At 39.8% G+C, this 19,964-nt stretch overlaps 1 protein-coding gene and 1 long non-coding RNA gene across 2 annotated transcripts; one reads left to right on the top strand and one right to left on the bottom strand.

Moving 5' to 3' along the window:
• Positions 1–4,870: 4,870 nt before the first annotated feature.
• LOC309629580 (proline-rich protein 23C-like) lies at positions 4,871–12,214 on the bottom strand (the record flags this gene model as incomplete). Its single annotated transcript, XM_082393704.1, has 1 exon — positions 4,871–12,214. The coding sequence occupies one exon, from the start codon at positions 12,212–12,214 to the stop codon at positions 11,432–11,434; it is 783 nt and encodes a 260-aa protein (XP_082249830.1). The 3' UTR covers positions 4,871–11,431.
• A 49-nt stretch (positions 12,215–12,263) lies between these two features.
• On the top strand, positions 12,264–19,586 carry LOC309629588. Its single transcript, XR_014245121.1, has 2 exons — positions 12,264–17,362; positions 17,682–19,586. It is a non-coding gene; the product is annotated as an uncharacterized lncRNA (long non-coding RNA).
• The last annotated feature ends 378 nt before the right edge of the window (positions 19,587–19,964 follow it).

The raw sequence follows: 19,964 nt of genomic DNA, 5'->3' as shown, positions 1-19,964 counted from the left end.
GCGTTAGTGCAATGCAGTAGCGGGAGAGTTTTTTTTTTTTTTTTAAACGAAAGTGTAGCGTAATACTCCTTGGATGCCCGTATGCGGCCCAGTGGCCTTTATTACTTTTATTCTTGGGAAAATATCCAAAATACAATCTCATCAACTGCTTGCTTACTTTTAGAAGTACCTTATGTCTAATGTCTTCTAAGATTTTCCGTGAGGCTATGAAAAGCCTTTATCCCATCACCAGTCACTCCTTCCCAACCCCACCCACATGGTTCTTGAAATTCTTTTCACCCAGGAGACAAATTAGAAATGTAATTTTTCTTCAGTAAAAAAACTTGAAAATATTCAAGTGAAATGGACTGATTGCCGTTTTTGTTGTTGTTTTTGGAGACCAGTATGTGGTAATTATTAATAACAGTACGGAAATTTTATCATGAAGTTAGCCTTTGTCTTTAAACTTGCTGTCTGACGTGTTATAATGAGTGTTTAAAAAGTTAGTTTATTCACTTCTCATTAGTGAAGGTCAGAGGAGAGAAGGAAATTTTACAAAATTAAACACCTGGTTTGTGTTGGACTTGGGAATTAAATACAGACATGTTTAACTTTAAAACAGAGATCTTTGACATTTTACCTATATGCTTATGGCAAAAAACCTAGATGTGGAATTGCTGGGTATTAGTGTGTGGCACCGTAACAATAGGAGATAAAGCCAGACTGCTTTCTTAAATAGTTGTCCTAATTTATATTTCTGTGAGCAGTGGGTAAGTGTTCCCTTTCCACCACATCCTTGCCAACACTTAGTATGGTTAGATTTCTAAGCATTTTCCAATCTAATGGTATTTCATCATTTATTTATACTGTATTTCTCTGATTACTCATAAGGCTGATCATGTTTTCATATGTATTGGCCACTTGTGCAACATCTGTGTAGGATGTGTTTATGTCTTTTGCCCATTTTTGGATGCTACTGAATTTTGGAACTTCTTTTATATTTATGTGTGTTGAAATTATCTTTTCCCATTTTGTGGCTTGTTTGTATTCACATTCTTTATAGTGCCTTTTGACAAACAGAATTTCTTAACTTTAATATAGTTTCAAATGTATTAGTTTTGTTCTCTATGCTTTGTAATTTTTGTGTATTGTTTAAGAAATACTCCCTATTCCAAGATAATTTTTATATCTTCTGAATATTTAAATCTTCGCTTTTCAAAATTTAAACTCTTTATCCAAATCCAGATTTAAAAATGATTGTTTTCTATGGATGAGACAGTGATTCAATTTCAATTTTTTCCTCATTGTGCAAAACCTGTTGACCCAATGCTTTTATTGAAAAGTGCTTTCCTGGGACTTGCCTGTCAGTCTGTTGGTTAAGACTCTGTGCTTCCACTGCAGGGGACATGGGTTTGATCCCTGGTTGGGGAACTAAGTTCCCACAAGCTGCGCAGCATGGCCAAAAAAAAAAATCTTTTCTCTTTGAACTGCATCATTTCCTGGGTTACATACTTTTTTGTTTACGTGTGGATATGTTTTTCATCTATTATGATGCACTGATTTAATTGTCTAACCAGAAGCAATTTCACACAATTAATACTTTTAATACATTAAGTTTGCAAAATATTTAACATATAATAATTAATACAATACTAATTAAATTAGTATACTTTCATAATAAGTTTGTTTTTTTTTAAAATTTATTTATTTATTTTTAGCTGCTTTGGGTCTTAGTTGCTGCACGCGGGCTTTCTCTAGTTGTGGTGAGCAGGGGCTACGCTTTGTTGTGGTGCGTGGGCTTCTCATTGCGGTGGCTTTTCTTGTTGCGGAGCATGGGCTCTAGGCGCGTGGGCTTCAGTACTTGTGGCACGTGGGCTCAGTAGTTGTGGCTCACGGGCTCTAGAGCACAGGCTCAGTAGTTGTGGCACGTGGGCTTCAGTAGTTGTGGCGCACCGGCTCCGCAGCATGTGGGATCTTCTCAGACCAGGGCTCGAACCCGTGTCCCCTGCATTGGCAGGCAGATTCTTAACCACTGCACCACTAGGGAAGCCCCCATAATAAGTTTTTTAGTCGACAAAGTCTTTGTTTATGACCATTTTTGGAAAATGGATTTATTAAGCAAAGAATTCCTGGCCAAAACACTTGTTTTCTAGCAGTACTGCTATTATTCCACTGTTTACTGTCTTCCATTGTTGTTTCTGAGAAGTCAGTTAGTTGTCTGACTGAATTGCCTTTTTATTGTAGTTGTCTTTTCTTTCTGCTTATAAAAAGTATTCTCTTTCGATTTGGTGTTTTGTGGGCTTATAATAGTCTGTCTAAATGTGTATTTTAAAAAATTTATCAATCTTGAAAGTTGTTGTGCTTCCTGAATGAGGACACTGTACTATGTCCCAGAACTATGTATATTCTTGCAAATAGGCTTCTTTTCCCTTTCTTCCATGCTGAAAGTCTTGCCACCTCTACCTGCCATAGGATCATGAAGACTAATTTCATCATGCCTTTTACTCCTGTTCATTGGAGGAACCTGTTCATCCCTAATATCTCAGATTAAAAATCTTCAAATACTCAGTACATGGCCTTTTCTCACTACCTCATATCCTTCTCCTTTTCATTCTGCCTTCTGGAACTCATAGTCAATCACAAAACTAAAAACTCTTCAACTTCCCTGATATTCCCTTTAATTTTCTTTTTAAAACTGAAACCTGCTTCTTCTGAGTTCCCTTTTTTCCCTGGAGGCTTCTCAAGTGGAAGCTGTTTTCTCTCACATACCCCTAGTACCCATGGCTGGAGGTACAGTGTATGTTTGGAGGCTATTTTCTCTCACATACCCCTAGTACCCATGGCTGGAGGTACAATGTTTGTTATTCTTGCTCCTCATTGATGTTTCCCATTCATATCTCCATTATTCCTGATTTTCACATCGTCAGAGTATAACCACCGTCTAATCTGTCTTGGTGCAGTCCTCTACCCTCTTTCCAACTCTGGGACCCCTCTCCCTCACTCCTTACATGTTTTTTACTCTTAGCTTTCTGTCACTCTCTCTCTCTATTGTTATTTGGTTGTGCCAGGTCTTAGTTGCTGCTTGTGGGCTCCTTAGTTGTGGCATGCAAACTCTTAGTTGTGGCAGGCATGTGGGATCTGGTTCCCTGACCAGGGATCGAACCCAGGCCCGCTGCATTGGAAGCATGGAGTCTTAACCACTGCACCACCAGGGAAGTCCCTCTGTCGCTCTCTCTTGATGCTGTCATAATTCTTGGTGATTTCAAAATGCACATTAGGTAGTTCTTACAGAACACTGGTGTATCTGTATCTTATACCACTCCCCTGCATTCTAGACTCCCATCTCTCACTTCCTAGTAAACATCTCCACTGAATATGTAACAGGCACTTCACATGACATATGTCCAAAATTGAGCATATTTTTTCTATATATACTACCCTCAGGTCTTTCCAATTTCAGAAAATAACAATTCCATTTTTTTTGCCCATGTCCCAAACCCTCAAGTTATCCTAGAATCTCTCTCACCTCTTGCATGAGGAAATTCTGTTTTCTCTGTCTTCAGAATGTATCCAACTACATGCCACTTCATATCACTTCTCTTCCTATTACTTTAATGTAAGGCACCATTACTTCTTGTGTGAATTATTGTACTCCATGAAGGCAGTGATTTTTAACTATTTTGTTCTTGGCTGTACTCCTGGAGTTTGGAAAGGTGCCTGGTACATAGTAGGCACTTAATGCATGTTTGTTGAATGAATGAGTGACTAATTTTTTTCTGTCATCACATCTGGAGAATTTCTCATTCATTATTTCTGTGAATAAAGCTACTTCCTGTGCTTTCAGTGTTCCCCCTCTCTATCTACAACAGTCATGTAGTAGAACTACTCCCTCTCTGATAATGTCTCTTAGTCTCCCTTTCATGTTTTACATGTTTTTACCCTCCTTAGCTTTATGGATGATTTCTCTAGCTCAGTGTTTCCATTTTCTTTTTTTTTAAAATTTTTATTTTATATTGGGGTATAGTTGATTTAAAATGTTGTGTTAGTTTCCAGTGTAACAGCAATGTGGTTCAGTTATACATATACATATATCCATTGTTTTTCAGATTCTTTTCCCATATAGGTTATTGCAGAATATTGAGTAGACTTCCCTGTGCTATACAGTAGGTCCTTGTTGATTATCTATTTTATATATAGTAATGTGTACATGTTAATCCCAAACTCCTAATTTATCCCTCCCCCCACCTTTCCCCTTTGGTAACCATAAGTTTGTTTTCGAAGTCTGTGAGTCTGTTTCTGTTTTGTAAATAAGTATCATCTTTTTAGATTCCACTTATAAGTGATATCATATGATATTTGTCTTTCTCTGTGTGACTTACTTCACTTAGTATGATATTCTCTAGGTCCATCCACGTTGCTGCAAATGACATTATTTCTTTTTTTTATGGCTGAGTAATATTCCATTTTATATACGTATCACATCTTCTTTATCCATCCCTCTGTCGATGGATATTTAGGTTGCTTCTGTGTCTTGGCTATTGTAAATAGTGCTGCAATGAACACTGGGGCGCATGTATCTTTTTGAATTAGAGTTTTATCCAGATATATGCCCAGGAGTGGGATTGCTGGATCATGTGGTAGTTCTATTTTTAGTTTTTTTAAGGAACCTCCATACTGTTTTCCATAGTGGCTGCACCAGCTTACATTCCCACCAACAGTGTAGGAGGGTTCCCTTTTCACCACACCCTCTCCAGCAATTATTATTTGTAGACTTTTAAATGATGGCCATTCTGACTGGTGTGAGGTGATACCTCACTGAAGTTTTGATTTGCATTTCTCTAATATTTAGCGATGTTGAGCATCTTTTCATGTGTTTTTTTAAAAAAATATATTTATTTATTTATTTATTTATTTATGGCTGTGTTGGGTCTTCATTTCTGCTCACGGGCTTTCTCTAGTTGCGGAGAGTGGGGGCTACTCTTCGCTGCAGTGCGTGGGCTTCTCATTGCAGTGGCTTCTCTTGTTGGCAGAGCACGGGCTCTAGGCGTGCAGCCTTCAGTAGTTGTGGCATGCGGGCTCACTAGTTGTGGCTCCTGGGCTCTAGAGCACAGGCTCAGTAGTTGTGGCCCAGGGGCTTAGTTGCTCCGCAGCATGTGGGATCTTCCCGGACCAGGGATCGAACCCGTGTCCCCTGCATTGGCAGGCGATTCTTAACCACTGCTCCACCAGGGAAGTCCCTCATGTGCTTTTTGGTCATATTTATTTCTTCTTTGGAGAAATGTTTATTTAGGTCTTCTGCCCAATTTTTGATTGGGTTGTTTGTTTTATTGGTATTGAGCTGCATGAGCTGTTTGTATATTTTGCAGATTAATCCCTTGTCAGTCGCATCGTTTGCAAATATTTTCTCCCATTTTGTGGGTTGTCTTTTCATTTCATTTATGATTTCCTTTACTGTGCAAAAGCTTTATGGATGACTTCTCTAGTTCAGTGTTTCCATCCATTTTCAATTCTGTCTAAACTGTTGTTTAACCCATTCATTGTATTTCTCACTTCCGTGTTCACAAATTTAATCCCCAGAAATTTTCTTTAGTTCCCTTTTAAAGTTGCCATATCTTTTGATATTTTTTTCTTAGCTACACTTATGTTGCCCTCTTTTGTGTCTTCAAATCATATTAATTTTATTTTAAGATATTTTATATATGATAATTCATTAATTTCAATCATTTGAGGGACTGATTTACCTTTTCCTTGTTTTGAATATTTCTCATTTTTTCTTACTTATGGTGATTTCTTCCCTTATGTGTTCTCTGATTTTGGATTATGAGTTTAGAATCACTGGAAGGTCATCTCTGAGAAGGTACTTAGCCCTGAGTATAAGCTGTATTCTCAGAGAAAATTTGTTTTACTTTTGCCAGGTTAACCATCTACCAGAGAATATCTTGAACTGAACTGTCACCTACCCCCTATTCTGTTCAATTCTACCTGGAGCCAAGGCTGAGACAGATACATTTATGTCCCATCTCCTTTTGTTTTATGAGTTTTTTTTTTCTTTTGCTTGTTAGATTACCTATTGGAGGTATTTTCTGGAAGCCTGGGATTTTTTTCAGGGCTATGTGACCCTGACTTTTATTTGCTCCCCCATAAATGGGCCGTTAAAACCAAAGCTCTAAGTCATCATAGAAGGTTAGGTATCCCCATGTACCTTCTTGTTTTAGCATACACTTTCCTGTCTGGGTTTGTGATATGTCATCATTTTTGATCTTCCAAATCTTTTGGAAGATTTCTCTTACATTTTTACTAGCTGTGATATGCCTTTAAAATAATTTTTATCCATCAGTTTCAAGAGTGTTGTTCTTGAGGATATTTTGTACTATTTGGTTCACATGTTGCTAAAAATGAGTACCCTCAGTTATTTCTAATGTAGATTATGAGGCTCTTGCAACAGAAGGTATAATTTTGCAAACGGGGCCATCTTCCCTCTTCATAATAATCAGATAATTAGGCTGGGACTTGTGTCTGATTAATTGCTATGTTATGGGGGTAAGGAGGAGGGATTGTTGAATTGTGGTGGGAATTGTGGACGAGATGGTAGTACAGGGGATTCCTTCTACTGGAGGCAGAGAGCAATGATAGGAAATATTAAAGCATATTAAATATAGACATCTACTTTGAAAAGAAAGACACAAGCTTGCAGGGACCAGAGACAGAGTAGAAAATCCAATCTCTGAACGGACAGCTGATATTTTGATGTATTTGGGGCACTGAGACTAAAATATATAATGGCAGCTGGGATTTCTGTTCTTTTGAGGGGGCTCAAAATCAGCCCATTGCCAATCATCAGAGGTTGAAGAGGCAGTGACCACTATTTCAAGGTTGTACCTGTGGTTGATCAGGAAAGACAGATGGAAACTGTGAATGGCCAGTTGTGATTTGTGACATGTAATTGCTTGGGGATTAGACCTGTGACTTTCTAGAGTTCCAAATGCCTTGGCTCTGAGTTGTCTTCCACTAGGAAATGGAAATTATAAAAAATTATAACTGTGAGATGAAGAAGATGAATTCTCACTCAAAATGCACCCACCAGTGAAATTACCAAGCACATGGGGCAATCCAAAGTGATGAAAGAACAAAGAATAGGAGATTTTACTTGTGAGGAAATTGAATTAAGGGAGCCATTAATTAATGTTTAAAAAATTTCAAAACATAAAGGATGGAATACTATCCATGAAACAAAAATAGGAGTTTATAATACTAAGTGGGGAAGTTTTGAAACAAGAATAAGGAAGTAAAATCTTGAAAAAAATTCTTTGAAATAAATACATTCTTGTAGAAGTATAAACAGAAGAAACTTGATTAAAGGATTAGTTAATTGGATTAAAAAATAGAAAGCTGGAATTGATAAGGCATACAGCACATGATATTAAGATGTTAAGAGTCATGGGAGATTGATTGAGCAGTGCCATTTTTTATGTGATTGGATTTCCAGACATGAGGATGTGTGTTATTACAAGAGATAGAGCCTAAGATTTTGTGGGATTTCAGGCAAGGGATAATTTCCTATATTGATAGTTAACCAAATCCATCGAGCCAAATAAAAATAGAATCTACCCCTAGAGATGTTACAGTAAAACTGTAGGATGCCAAAGGAAAAGAAACATTTTAAAATATGCTAAAATGTCAAAAAATACTTAGGAATAAGCCTGACCAAGGGGGTTAAAGACTTATATGCTGAGAACTATAGAACACTGATAAAGGACATTGAAGATGATTCAAAGAAATGGAAAGATATCCCATGCTCTTGGATTGGAAGAATCAATATTGTAAAATGGCCGTACTACCCAAGGCAATGTACAGATTTAATGCGAGCCCTATCAAATTACCCATGACATTTTTCACAGAACTAGAACAAATAATCCTAAAATTTATATGGAACCATAAAAAACCCAGAATTGCCAAAGCAATCCTGAGGAAAAAGAACAAAGTTGGAGGCATAACCTCCTTCTTCAGACAATACTACAAAGCTACAGTAATCATAATAGTGTGGTATTGGCACAAAAACATATGGATCAATGGAACAGGATAGAGAGCCCAGAAGTAAACCCACACACCTACAGTCAGTCTTTGACAAAGGAGGCAAGCATATACAACAGAGAAAGACAGTCTCTGCAGCATTGATGTTGGGAAAGCTGGACAGCTGCATGTAAATCAGTGATATTAGAACAGTCCCTCACACCATACACAAAAATAAACTCAAAATGGCTTAGAGACTTAAATATAAGACATGACACCATAAAACTCCTAGAAGAGAACATAGACAAAATATTCTCTGACAAAAATCGTAGCAGTGTTTTCATAGGTCAGTCTCCCAAGGCAATAGAAATAAAAGCAAAAATAAACAAATGGGACCTAATCAAACTTATAAGCTTTTGCACAGCAAAAGAAACCATAAACAAAATGAAAAGACAGCCTATGGATGGGGGAAAGTATTTGCAACTGATGTCACTGACAAGGGCTTAATTTCCAAAATATACAAACAGGTTATATAACTCTATAACAAAAACCCAGAGAACCCAATCAAAAAATGGGCAGAAGACCTAAACAGACATTTCTCCAAAGAAGACATACAGAAGGCCAAAAAGCACATGAAAAGATGCTCAACATCACTAATTACTAGACAAATGCAAATCAAAACTACAATGAGGTATCACCTCACACTGGTCAGAATGACCATCATTAAAAAGTCCACATATAATAAATGCTGGAGAGGGTGTGGAGAAAAGGGAACTCTCCTACAGTGTTGAAGGGAATGTAAATTGGTGCAGCCATTATGGAGAACAGTATGGAGATTCCTTAAAAGACTAAAAACAGTTGCTATATGGTCCAGCGGTCCCACTCCTGGGCAAATATCCAGAGAAAACTCTAATTTGAAAAGATACATGCACCCCAATATTCATAGTAGCGCTATTTAAAATAGCCAACTGGTGACTTCCTTGGTGGCGCAGTGGTTAAGAATCTGCCTGCCAGTGCAGGGGACATGGGTTTGAGCCCTGGGCTGGGAAGACCCCACATGCTGCCAAACAACTAAGCCCGTGCACCACAACTACTGAAGCCCACGTGCCTAGAGCCCGCGAGCCACAGCTGCTGAGCCCACATGCCACAACTACTGAAGCCTGCGCGCCTAGAGCCCGTGCTCTGCAACAAGAGAAGCCACCGCAATGAGAAGCCCGTGCACTGCAACGAAGAGTAGCCCCAGCTCACTGCAACTAGAGAAAGCCCACGTGCAGCAACAAAACCCAACACAGCCAAAAATTAATTAAATAAATAAATAAATAAATGAAAAAAAAGAATAAAATAGCCAAGACATGGAAGCAACCTAAATGTATATCTACAGATGAATGGATAAAAAGATGTGGCATACCTATACAATGGAATACTACTCAGCCATAAAAGAGAATGAAATGATGCCATTTGCAGCAACATGGATGGACCTAGAGATTATCATACTAAGTGAAGTAAGTCAAAGAAAGACAAATATCATATGATATCACTTATATGTGGAATCTAAAATATGATACAAATGAACTTATTTACAAAACAGAAATAGACTCACAGACATAGAAAACAATCTTACGCTTACCAAAGGGGAAAGAGGGTGGGGGAGAGATAAATTAGGAGTTTGGGATTAGCAGATACAAAACTATTATGTATTCAATGTAAAGCAGATAAACAACAAGGTCCTACTGTATAGCACAGGGAACTATATTCAATATCCTGTAATAAACCATAACCATGTAAAAGAATATGGAAAAGAATATATAACTTTGCTGTACATCAGAAACTAACACAACAATGTAAATCAACTATACTTCAATAAAAAATAAAATAAAATTAAAAAATGTGCTAATGAACAGCTGAATCAAATATGAAAGGAATAACAACTTGATTGGCAGAGACCTCTTGCCTGCAACAACAACAAAAAATGGCAGAACAATGGAGTAATGTCTTTAAAGTACTTAAATAACACTTTGAATTAGGAATGAATATATAATAAAACATTTTCAGATATACAAGACTAAGAGAGTGTACTACACAAAAACATGTTGAGATTTACAAAACCAAGATAATTTACTACACATAGGGTATAGTGGAAAGAACTATTAAAGTATATTCTTCAGCAAGAAGAAAATTGAGGCTAGACTTTGAGAGTGGAATATAAGTATGAAAAGGTAGAGAGGAAATGATAAAGCATGTTGGTGAATATAAATAGTATTGATGTTTAAAAAAGCTGAAACCGTCTTGTTTTCAGCTTTACCAGTAGATTTTATTTCTTTTATAAAAATGTGAAACAAATATGGTAATTAATTAATGTTTTATTTTTTAAAATTTTTATTTATTTATTTTTGGCTGCATTGGGTCTTCGTTGCTGCACACGGGCTTTCTCTAGTTGCGGTGAGCGGGGGCTACTCTTCGTTGTGGTGCGTGGGCTTCTCACTGCAGTGGCTTCTCTGGTTGCGAAGCATGGGCTCTAGGTACGTGGGCTTCAGTTGTGGCTCATGGGCTTAGTTGCTCCACGGCATGTGGGATCTTCCCGGACCAGGGCTCGAACCCGTGTCCCCTGCATTAGCAGGCAGATTCTTAACCACTGCGGCACCAGGGAAGCCCCTAAATTAATGTTTTAAAAGTTAGAGGTTTGATTTACAAAAGAAAAAACTCAGGGTAGAATTTAAAAGGTATGAATAATGTGGAATAGCAGGAATGCAAACATTTTACATCAGTCTGTGAGTCAAAATAACCAGAGGAACAGATTTAAAGAAGAAATGCATATCCTAATACATGCTGAAAACATCTGATAAAATCCAACATTTATTCATAATGAAAAGTGAACTTGACTGGAAGAGAACTTCCTCAGGTTAAGAGGAAGCTATGAACAAACATCATACAATTATGTATAGTAACCATCATACTATTTTGCAATTTTCCAGGAGAGCAGCTCAAAACACCAAGAAAGAGAAAAGCCATGGCTAAAAATCTTTATAAATTCATGGGAAAACATATAACATGAGAAATCCAGTTATTTCTTGGTTTGGGGAGAAATAGGGTAGCAAGGGTATGGTGCTGGAGAGAGTAGAATTTGAGAGAAAATAACTGATGCAAACGAGCGGGGAATGGATAGGCCTGAGAATGATCTTGTAAAGAAGTCCAGACGTCTGAAAACACATTGTCCGGTATCCCTGGGCAGATTTCCCATTTCAAAGATGAGGTCTAGAATCTGCTTTCTTTTCCTGACGTCTTCTCCTGCTATTATAGCCAGTCTGGAGGGAAAAAGGAGTTGTTGGCACACGAGATGCTTAATTTCCAGGTTGTAGGATATTCAGTGTAAAAGACGCTGGGAAATCCATTGGGCCTCCAGGATGGTAGCCAGAATTTGTGTGTTTGTGTACAGGGGTGCAGTTCATTCCGGGAACAGACATCTCCGGGCCTTGCGCGCAGGACCACGAGGGCGTTGGGGGCGCTCGTGAGGACCCGGACTCGGAGAGGGAGGTAGAGGTTGGAGTGGTGAGTCGGGGAAGGGCTCCGGAAGGTGCAAGTCCAGGTTGTCGTCGTGGTGAGGAGAGCCTCTCTCTGGACTGGGGTTGGGCGCCTGAGGCCAGGGCTCTGCGACAAAGCCCTGCGCGCCGGGGCCCGACACCCTTGCGGTGGGGCTGCGGAGCCCAGCGACAGAGCCGGCTTCAGCATCCATCCCAGACGGCAGGAACTCGGCGTCCGCGTCCTCCTCGTTGGCCTCTTCTTGGCAGGCCATCTCTGGGACAGCTGCGCAGAAGACTCCCGGCTCCAGGGCCATGTACTCCCCGGGAGCGCTCAGGAAAGCGGCCCGTTCCAGGCCCTGTACCCACGGGCCTTCCACGCCCGAGCCCAGGAGGGCCTCGGGGACCAGCATGAGGATGTGATCTCCGAGAGACACTTGCAGCACGGACGTGGGCTCGGGCTCCAGCAGCACGTCGACGTGGTCCAGGGGCAGGTGCAGGGCACAGCCGGCGGGCAGGACCATTACGGAAGTGAGCGCGTCCGCGGCCGGAGGTCCCGTCAGGTTGTCCAGGCTGGGCGCCGCCTCGGACTCGGACTCGGGGCCCGCGGGCTCCTCCGTTCGGCGGCGCTTGGCAGGGCCAGGTCCTTCGGTCTCCGGTCCCCACCAGTCCGCAGGGTAGGCACTGGGGCTGCGGGGCCGGCTGCCCATCACCTCGACCGACGGACAGCACTCCCGGGGCCTGGCAGAGGGCGAGGAGGCTCTCTATCCTGCACGCTGTGACGGGTTTCGACGACGACGGCTGAGGCAAGCCGGGGCGAGGCGGCGCGATGCGGGGACGGCAGGATGGCGCGATACGGGACGAGTCCTCGGAGCTCCGGGGCCGCCTCCCCGGGGTCCTACAGTTAAGGCTTCTAGGGGATCGGCGTCTGGCGCTGGGCTGGGCCTGGCGCCTTCGAATCTTCAGCTCCTCACGCCGATTCGTCTACGCAACAGACAGCGAAAGATGTTGCAGGTGAAGCCAGTGGAATCCTAGTCGCAGAATGTCACGCTAAGCTCCGCCCCCTCCAAGGCTCCGCCCCGTAGAACTCGCGGTATCTGTGCTGCCCAATAGCCAGGGCTGTGGTTGGTAGGAAGCTACTGTTATAGTCCTCCAGGGGGCAGAATACTTGTGTACTTCATTTTTAGAGAAAAAAAGATACACCGAAAATGGAACTTTAAATATTAGTCACCTTTAAGGTTAATATTTTCCTTTGATTTCAGGCATTCTAGAGAAAAAAACCACTCAAGTAGACCACCCCCTTGGCAACATAAAACGGACCTATCTAAATGTTCCATGAAATTCCTTTAATGCTTGGTCTTTAATTTCAGGAGTAAATGGAAAATACTCATATATGTTTAGGTAAAGTTCTGTCTTAATAGTAAGTAAAATATTTGTGGCAGTTCCTTCCTGAAGATAAAAGCTGTTATAAAATTAAAACAATCTTAGTATAATTAAATTGTTTTATTCAGCATTTATTATATGTCAACCATTCTACTGAGATTTAAAAAAATGATTTTTTAAAAAAATTTTTTTATTTTTATTTTTATTTATTTTTGGTTGCGTTGGGTCTTCGTTGCTGCGTGCGGGCTTTCTATAGTTGTGGCGAGTGGGGGCTACTCTTCGTTGCGGTGCACTGGCTTCTCGTTGCGGTGGCTTCTCTTTGTTGCGGAGCACGGGCTCTAGGCACACGGGCTTCTGTAGTCGTGGCACGCAGGCTCGGTAGTCGTGGCTCTTGGGCTCTAGAGTGCAGGCTCAGTAGTTGCGGCACATGGGCTTCGTTGCTTTACGGCATGTGGGATCTTCCTGGACCAGGGCTCGAACCCGTGTCCCCTGCATTGGCAGGCAGATTCTTACCACTGCGCCACCAGGGAAGTCCAAACAATGATCTTTTTCTTGAAAGATAGCCCAACACTTTGTTGAGGTATGATTGACGTACAAAAAGCTGTACACATTTAATATAAACAACTTGAGTTTGCAGAAAGTATACACTCATGAAACTATCACCACAATCAAAACCGTAAAAGTATCTATGACCTGCAAAAGTTTCTTCCTGCCCTCTTTGAAAAAAAAATGATCTTTTTTACTTTTCACAGCACCTGAAGCTCAGAGTGGTCAAGTGAGGTTTCAAAAATTAAATATGTACCGAGTTTGTGTTAGATATAGGCATCCAATGCAGACTTATCTGGTTTTAAATCATGAACTCTTAACTCATACATTTATTGCATACATCTAAGAGTGAATTACTAATTGGTCCTATGTGTGCCTTTTCAAGTTAATAGGTAGGGACTTCCCTGGTGACGCAGTGGTTAAGAATCTGCCTGCCAATGCAGGGGACACAGGTTTGATCCCTGGTCTGGGAAGATCCCACATGCTGCAGAGCAGCTAAACCCGTGCGCCACAACTAATGAAGCCCGTGTGCCTAGAGCCTATGCTCTGCAACAAGAGAAGCCACTGCAATGAGAAGCCCATGCACTGCAACCAAGAGTAGCCCCTGCTGGACGCAACTAGAGAAAGCCTGCATGCAGCACCGAAGACCAGACGCAGCCAAAAATAAATAAATAAATAAATAAATAAATAAAATTATAAAAAAATAATAAAATTAAAAAAAATGTTAATAGGTAATGCCTTCCTCTTTTTTTTTCCAAAATATTTTTCACAGTTTACACTCCTGTGAGCAGAGTATGTTTCCATTTCATTACATCCTTGTAAACATTTCTTATTGATAGACTCTTAACTGTTTTCCATCCTGGTGTAATAAGATGCTGTATCATTGTGTTTTCATTTTGCATTTCTGATTGCCAGTCAGGGTGGATCATTCTTTTCATATGCTTATTAGCCAATATTATATTTAATTCTTTGAAATAGTCCCATCTTTTTTTTTTTTTTTACTTTAAAAAAATTAGGTTTCAACTTTTCCTCCAACTTTCTGCAGTGCTGGTTCCTTCTTCTTCAAAGACCAACTCCGAGAGCACTTTCTTGAAAAGGGCATTTCTGACCATTTTGTTTGGAATGGTTTCTTCACTTACTCTCTATCTCATCCCTCCGTCTATGGCCTTCATAGTATTACCACATTCTGTAAATAAACAAAATATTGTTTAAAGAAATTGGGGTTCAGTCATACTACTACCAGTCACTTATCAAGTGTATGTGTAGCAAATGTCTCTATCACAGTATTTGAAGACTTTAGCGCTTGATTCACTGTAATTCTCACTCATTCCACATCTGCTGTAATTTGTGGTGAGTTTAATATTGTCATGGATCCCTCCTCCCCCCACATCTTGGCTTCTTAGTTCTCTTCCTCTTCAGTAATTTTGTCCTCCCTCCTACCTCATTGACTCATACTCTTGACCTTGTCATTATGATATTTATATGGTAGTCATCAGTTAGATCCATTAGACTATAACTTAATTAGTAAATAGTAAACTGTAAACTGCCTTCACTGGTCAAGCTCACTTTAACTGTTTTTACAAAAACTTGCATATCTTCCAAGCATCATGTAGCCTAAACAATAAGTTACAAGGCCTCTTCACGACCCCTATAGATAAGTACTTCTGATGGAAGAGTCTTAAGATGTTTGCCCAAGTTGTTTTTTTGGAACTTGGAGTCAGTTGTCCAGTTTGAACTTCAGCTGGTTAAGACTGGTTGGGACAACCGACTCTCCCCTCGGGCATGCGAGAGTGTCTGATCGGTGGCCATTTGATGTCAGAGGGCCAAAACCTCCACCCTAAGAATATGCTAATGCCGCCATTTTCTGAACATGCATCCTCTGAAGAAGCATGTAGCTTAGTTGCACCTGCCAAGAATAATGATACCTCATCTTTTTTTTAAAAAATTAATTAATTTATTTTTGGCTGTGTTGGGTCTTCATTGCTGCATGCGGGCTTTCTCTATTTACAGTGAGCGGTGGCTACTCTTCATTGCAGTGTGCAGGCCTCTCATTGCGGTGGCTTCTCTTGTTGTGGAACATGGACACTAGGTGCATGGGCTTCAGCATTTGTGGCACACGGGCTCAGTAGTTGTGGCACGCAGGCTCTAGAGTGCAGGCTCAGTACTTGTGGCTCACGGGTTTAGTTGCTCCGAGGCATGTGGGATCTTCCTGGACCAGGGATCAAACCTGTGTCCCCTGCATTGGCAGGCAGATTCTTAATCACTGCGCCACCAGGGAAGTCCCGACCTCATCTTTTTCTTATTTCCAGTCACCTTTCCCCACGCTCCCTGCACCTCAGGCCACCCTAATTCTTTACCCAGTAAATATCCCTAGCCCCTGGCCTTTGGGGAGATGGATTTGAGATTTGTTCTCCTTTCTCCTTGCTTGACTGCCTTGTGAATAAATCCTTTCTCTGCTGCAAACCTCTCTATCTCAGAGTTTGGCTTTCTGTGTGTGAGGCAAATGAACGTGGCTCAGTAACAATTACTCCAAATTGTGAGCCCTCTATAATCACAATTTAAAACATTTATTTGCAGAGTAGTGACTACCTCCTAACTTTATAGCTTAGCCCTTTAAATATCCAAACTCCATCAATCCTTATGTCCTTCTGGAAAAATTCATCTTTTCAGTGAAACTGAAACTATCAGTTCTTCACTTCCCTCCATAACTGGAACTTAAATTCCACAGATAGTCATTTTAATCATTGCTATATTTATATCTTTTTTAAAAATTATTTTTTATTGAGGTAACATTTGTTTATAACATTATATAAGTTTCATGTGGACAACATTATATTTCTACTTCTGTACACACTACAGCATGCTCACCAACAAAGATTTAGTTTGTATAGTCACCACAGAGTTGATCCTCTATCCATTTCATCCTTTCTCCTCTGGTAGCCACTACTCTTTTCTCTGTATCTACATGTTTGTTTTTGTTTGGTGTGGTTTGTTCATTTACTTTGTATGTTTTTTTTTCTTATATTCCGTATCTATGTGAAATCATATGGTATTTGGCTTTCTCTAGCTGACTTATTTCACTTAGCATAATACTCTCAGTGTCCATCCATGCTGTCGCAAATGGCAAGATTTTATTTTTTTCTATGGCTGTATCTATATTGTATATATTGTGTGTCACATCTTCTTTGTTCATTTATTGGTTGATGGGCGCTTCGGTTGTTGCTATATCTTGACTATTGTAAATAATGCTGCAATGAACATGGGGGTGCATAAGTCTTTTCAAGTTAGTGTTTTCATATACTTTGGATAAATACTCAGAAGTGGGATAGCTGGATCGTATGGTAGTTCTATTCCTGAATTTCTAAGGAATCTTCACACTGTTCTCCACAGTGGCTGTGCCAGTTTACATTCCCACCGACACTGCATGAGGGCTCACTTTTCTCCACGTACTCGCCAACACTTTTAATTTCTTGCCTTTTGATAAAAACAATTCTAACAGGTATGAAGTGATATCTCATTGTCGTTTTTTTTTTTTAGTTTTTTAAAAAATTGAGGTATAATGGAGTTACAGTATTGTTTCAGGTGTACAACATAATGATGAACAATTCCTAAAGATTATACTCCATTTATAGTTATTATAAAATACTGGCTATAGGTCCTTGCCTGGCGGTCCAGTGGTTAAGACTCCATGCTTCCACTGCAGGGGGCCCGGGTTCAATCCCTGTTCAGGGAACTAAGATCCCCGTGTGCTGCGGGGTACGGCCAAAAAATAAATATTGGCTGTATTCCCTGTGTTGTACCATATATCCTTGTAGCTTAATTACTTTATACATAGTAGTTTATACCTCTTAATCTCTTACCTCTATCTTGCCTCTTCCCACTTGTAACCACTAGTTTGTCCTCTATATCTGTGAATCTGTTTCTTTTTTGTTATATTCACTAGTTTTATTTTATTTTATTTTATTTTATTTTATTTTATTTTATTTTATTTTATGGCTGTGTTGGGTCTTTGTTTCTTTGCGAGGGCTTTCTCTAGTTGTGGCAAGCGGGGACCACTCTTCATCGCGGTGCGCGGGCCTCTCACTGTCGCAGCCTCTCTTGTTGCGGAGCACAGGCTCCAGACGCGCAGGCTCAGTAATTGTGGCTCACGGGTCCATCTGCTCTGCGGCACGTGGGACCTTCCCAGACCAGGGCTCGAACCCGTGTCCCCTGCATTGGCAGGCAGACTCTCAACCACTGTGCCACCAGGGAAGCCCCACTAGTTTGTTTTATTTTCTGGATTCCATGTTTAAGAGATAACATAACAGTATTTGTCTTTCTCTGGCTGACTTATTTCACTATGCATAATACCCTACAAGTCTATCCATGTTGTTGTAAATGACAAAATTTCACTCTTTTTTTTTATGGCTGAGTATATACATACACACAGACACACGCATGCATATATATATCACATCACATCTTCTTTAGCTGTTCATCTGTTGATGGGCACTTAGGTTGTTTCCATATTTTGGCTGTCATAAATAATGCTGCCATGAACACTCAGGTGCATGTATCTTTTCAAAATAGTGTTTTTGTTTTCTTTGGATATATACCCAGTATTGGAATTGCTGTATCATATGGTAATTCTATTTAGTTTTTTGAGGAGCCTCCACACTGTTTTCCACAGTGGCTGCACCAATTCACATTCCCACCAACAGTGTATGGGGGTTCCCTTTATTTCACAACCTAGCCAACATTTGTTATTTGTGGTCGTTTTGATGTTAGGTGTTCTTACAGGTGTGAGGTGGTATCTCATGGTGGTTTCATTTGTATTTCTCTGATGGTTAGTGGTGTTGAGCATCTTTTCATGTGCCTGTTGGCCAACTGTTATGTCTTCTTTGGAAAAATGTCTGTTCACCTCTTCTGCCCATTTTTTAATCAAGTTGTTTGCTTTTTGTTTTTTTTTTATTTTTACTAATTTTTGGCCATGGTATTCTATTTATTTATTTATTTATTTATGGCTGTGTTGGGTCTTCGTTTCTGTGGGAGGGCTTTCTCTAGTTGTGGCAAGCGGGGGCCACTCTTCATCACGGTGCGCGGGCCTCTCATTATCGTGGCCTCTCTTGTTGCGGAGCACAGGCTCCAGTCGCGCAGGCTCAGTAGTTGTGGCTCACAGGCCTAGTTGCTCCACGGCATGTGGGATCTTCCCAGACCAGGGCTGGAACCCATGTCCCCTGCATTAGCAGGCAGACTCTCAACCACTGCGCCACCAGGGAAGCCCAAGTTGTTTGCTTTTTGATATTGAGTTGTATGAGCTGTTTATATATTTTGGATATTAACTCCTTATTGGTCATCTCATTTCCAAATATTTTCCCCCATTCAGTAGGTTGTCTTTTCATTTTGTTGATGGTTTCCTTTGCTGTGTGAAAACTTTTAGGTTTAATTATGTCCCATTTGTTTATTTTGGCTTTTGTTTCCTTTGCCTTAGGAGACAGGTTAAAAAAATATACAGTAAAGATAGAAAATCAACCATGTACAAAGCTAGTAGGAAGGTTAAAAGCCAAAAGTAGTAATATCATCTATATCTACAATAAGCAGTTTGGGGATACACAAAATAAATAGATGTAAAATATGATGTCAAAAACAGTAATCATAAGGGGAGGAGAGTACAGTTGTACGGTTGTTAAAATGCATTTGAAATTTGAGATCAGCAACTTAAAACAATCACATATAACAATATATTGCTGTATATAAACTTCATGATATCCACAAACAAAAAAATCTATAATAAATGCACACAGAAAAAAGAGGAAAGAATTTGAACAGGACATTAAACATAGTCATCAAATCACAAGACAAAAGAATGAAAGAAGAAGAAAGGAAGAAAAAAGCACTACAAAACAACCCCAAAACAATTAATAAAATGGCAATAAGATCATACACATCAATAATTATTTTAAAAGAAAATGGACTAAATGCTCCAATCAAAAGACATAGGGTGATAGATAAATAAGGACCTACTGTATGGCACAGGGAACTATATTCAATATCTTGTATATAATAACTTATAGTGGAAAAGAATCTGAAAAAGAATATATACATATATAGATCACTTTGCTGTACACCTGAAACTAATACAACATTGTAAATCAACTATACTTCAATAAAAAGTTGTTTGTTTTGGAAAAAAAAAAGACAGAGTGGCTGAATGGATACAAAAACAAGACCCATATATATGCTGCCTACAAGAGACTCACTTCAGATCTAAAGACACACATAGACTGAAAGTGAGGGGATGGAAAAAGATATTCCATGCAAATGGAAATAAAAAGAAAGCTGGGGAGCAATACTTATATCAGACATAGACTTTAAGAGAAATAGACTTTAAGTCATTGTGGTTTTGATTTGCATTTCTCTAATAATTTGTGATGTTGAACATCTTTTCTTGTGTCTATTGGCCATCTATGTCTTTTTTGGAAAATGTCCTATACCCATTTTGGGGTTGTTTTCTTTTTTTTGTTGTTGTGAGTTCTTTCTATGTTTTGGATG

The sequence above is a fragment of the Balaenoptera borealis genome (assembly GCF_965194805.1).
Source record: "Balaenoptera borealis genome assembly, chromosome: 5".
NCBI classification, from domain to species: Eukaryota; Metazoa; Chordata; class Mammalia; order Artiodactyla; family Balaenopteridae; genus Balaenoptera; species Balaenoptera borealis.
The sequence above is the reverse complement of the archived record's forward strand: the minus strand, read 5'-3'. Positions and strand labels throughout refer to the sequence as shown.